This window comes from Apteryx mantelli, unplaced genomic scaffold (genome assembly GCF_036417845.1).
Source record: "Apteryx mantelli isolate bAptMan1 unplaced genomic scaffold, bAptMan1.hap1 HAP1_SCAFFOLD_20, whole genome shotgun sequence".
Taxonomy (NCBI): Eukaryota; Metazoa; Chordata; class Aves; order Apterygiformes; family Apterygidae; genus Apteryx; species Apteryx mantelli.
In genome coordinates, this window is record NW_027118553.1 from 8939337 (window position 1) to 8940911 (window position 1575).

The window sequence follows — 1575 nt, forward strand, 5'->3', positions numbered from 1 at the left end:
ATAGGAAAGCAGAATGTCTAAATGTGAGTAAATGCACATTCTCTATTTAGCTCACCTCTGTGGTCAGAAGGGGCTCTCCTGGGTTGAGGATTACTTCAATCTGGAAGGAAGTATTTCTGTGCTTTCACTAAGCACAGAGCGCAAACACGCAACGTTGAGAGAGCAGAAGGATATGGTTCTTTTCTCTGGCAGAAATGCCCTTTACAGCTCCCCTGAGGTGCCTTTCAGCCTGAATTATCCTGTGATACTATGATCCTTTCCTTTTTTAATTTTGTGGAGCAATGCCTGTTCTTTCTTCTAGCTCCCCTTCATGGAAAGTGTGAAAAAGGAAGACCACAGCACTACATGGAGAAAGGGGAGTGGGATAATCAGACATCAGTGATGGAGTTCCTCCTGCTGGGAATGGGGAATGTAAGCACTCTCCAGACACCGCTCTTCCTTCTCTCGCTCATCATCTACTTGGTGACTGTGGTCGGGAACAGCCTCGTCACTGTGGTGGTGGTGGCAGACCAGCACCTGCACACCCCCATGTATTTCTTCCTGGGCAATCTGTCCTCCTTGGAGACCTGCTACAGCTCCACCATCCTGCCCCGGCTGCTGGTCACCTTCCTGACTGGGAACAGGACCATCTCTGTTCACGGCTGTATTGCTCAGTTCTACTTCTTTGGCAGTTTGGCAACTACTGAGTGTTACCTGCTGGCCATGATGTCCTATGATCGGTACTTGGCCATCTGCCAGCCCCTGCTCTATGCCAGCCTCATGACCTGGAAGGTCTGTCTTCAGACAGTTGCTGGGTCTTGGCTAGTGGGATTTCTAGTCACCACAGTAGTAACTTCTTTTGTATCCCAGTTGAAGTTCTGTGGCCCCAAGGCAATTGATCACTTCTTCTGTGATCTTACCCCATTACTCGCACTCTCCTGCAGTGATACGAGAAAGATCACATTCCTGTCTTTCACAGTGTCTTTCCTGAGTGGTGTCCTCCCCTTCCTGTTCACACTGGCCTCCTACGTGTGCATTATAGCTGCCATCCTGAGGATCTCGTCCAGCGTGAGCAGGCAAAAGGCCTTCTCCACCTGCTCCTCTCACCTCATCGTTGTCACTGTTTTCTGTGGCACCCTCATCATTGTCTACCTGATGCCCAGAACCCCCCAGCTGAGGCAGCTCAACAAAGTGTTCTCCTTCTTCTACACCGTCCTCACGCCCCTGGTCAATCCCCTCATCTACAGCCTGCGGAACAGGGAGGTCAGGGAGGCCCTGAAGAAAGCATTTAGGAAAGCTCTGGCCTGCACTCAGAGCTCATGCTAGGTGGTTGACACTGAGCACAAATCTCTCTCAGCTCTTTCACAAAGGCAAATGCAGGCTACCAGGGTCATCTTCAGAAGTACTTAGCATTGAGACTACCTGTGGAGTGGCACAGGCATGAAAGGGAAAGATCCTTGGAGAAAAAGATTCTTATTTAGAAGCGAATGTGAAAAATGCCATGGCTTTGCATTTTCCTTCATAATAAAGAGATCGTGGCTTTATATATTTCAGTGGCTGAGAGCTTCAAGGTTTGTTTTGTTTTGTTTTTCATTA

General features: G+C 48.9%; 1 protein-coding gene across 1 annotated transcript; it reads left to right on the forward strand.

The window, feature by feature from the left end:
* Positions 1-345: 345 nt before the first annotated feature.
* Positions 346-1305, forward strand: LOC136996003 (olfactory receptor 5B21-like). Its single transcript, XM_067316997.1, has one exon. It carries the CDS (start codon positions 346-348, stop codon positions 1303-1305), a length of 960 nt encoding a protein of 319 aa, XP_067173098.1.
* Positions 1306-1575: the final 270 nt, after the last annotated feature.

Coding starts and splice junctions, on each gene's coding strand:
- LOC136996003 (XM_067316997.1), top strand. CDS start 346: ATGGAGAAAGGGGAGTGGGATAATCAGACATCAGTGATGGAGTTCCTC.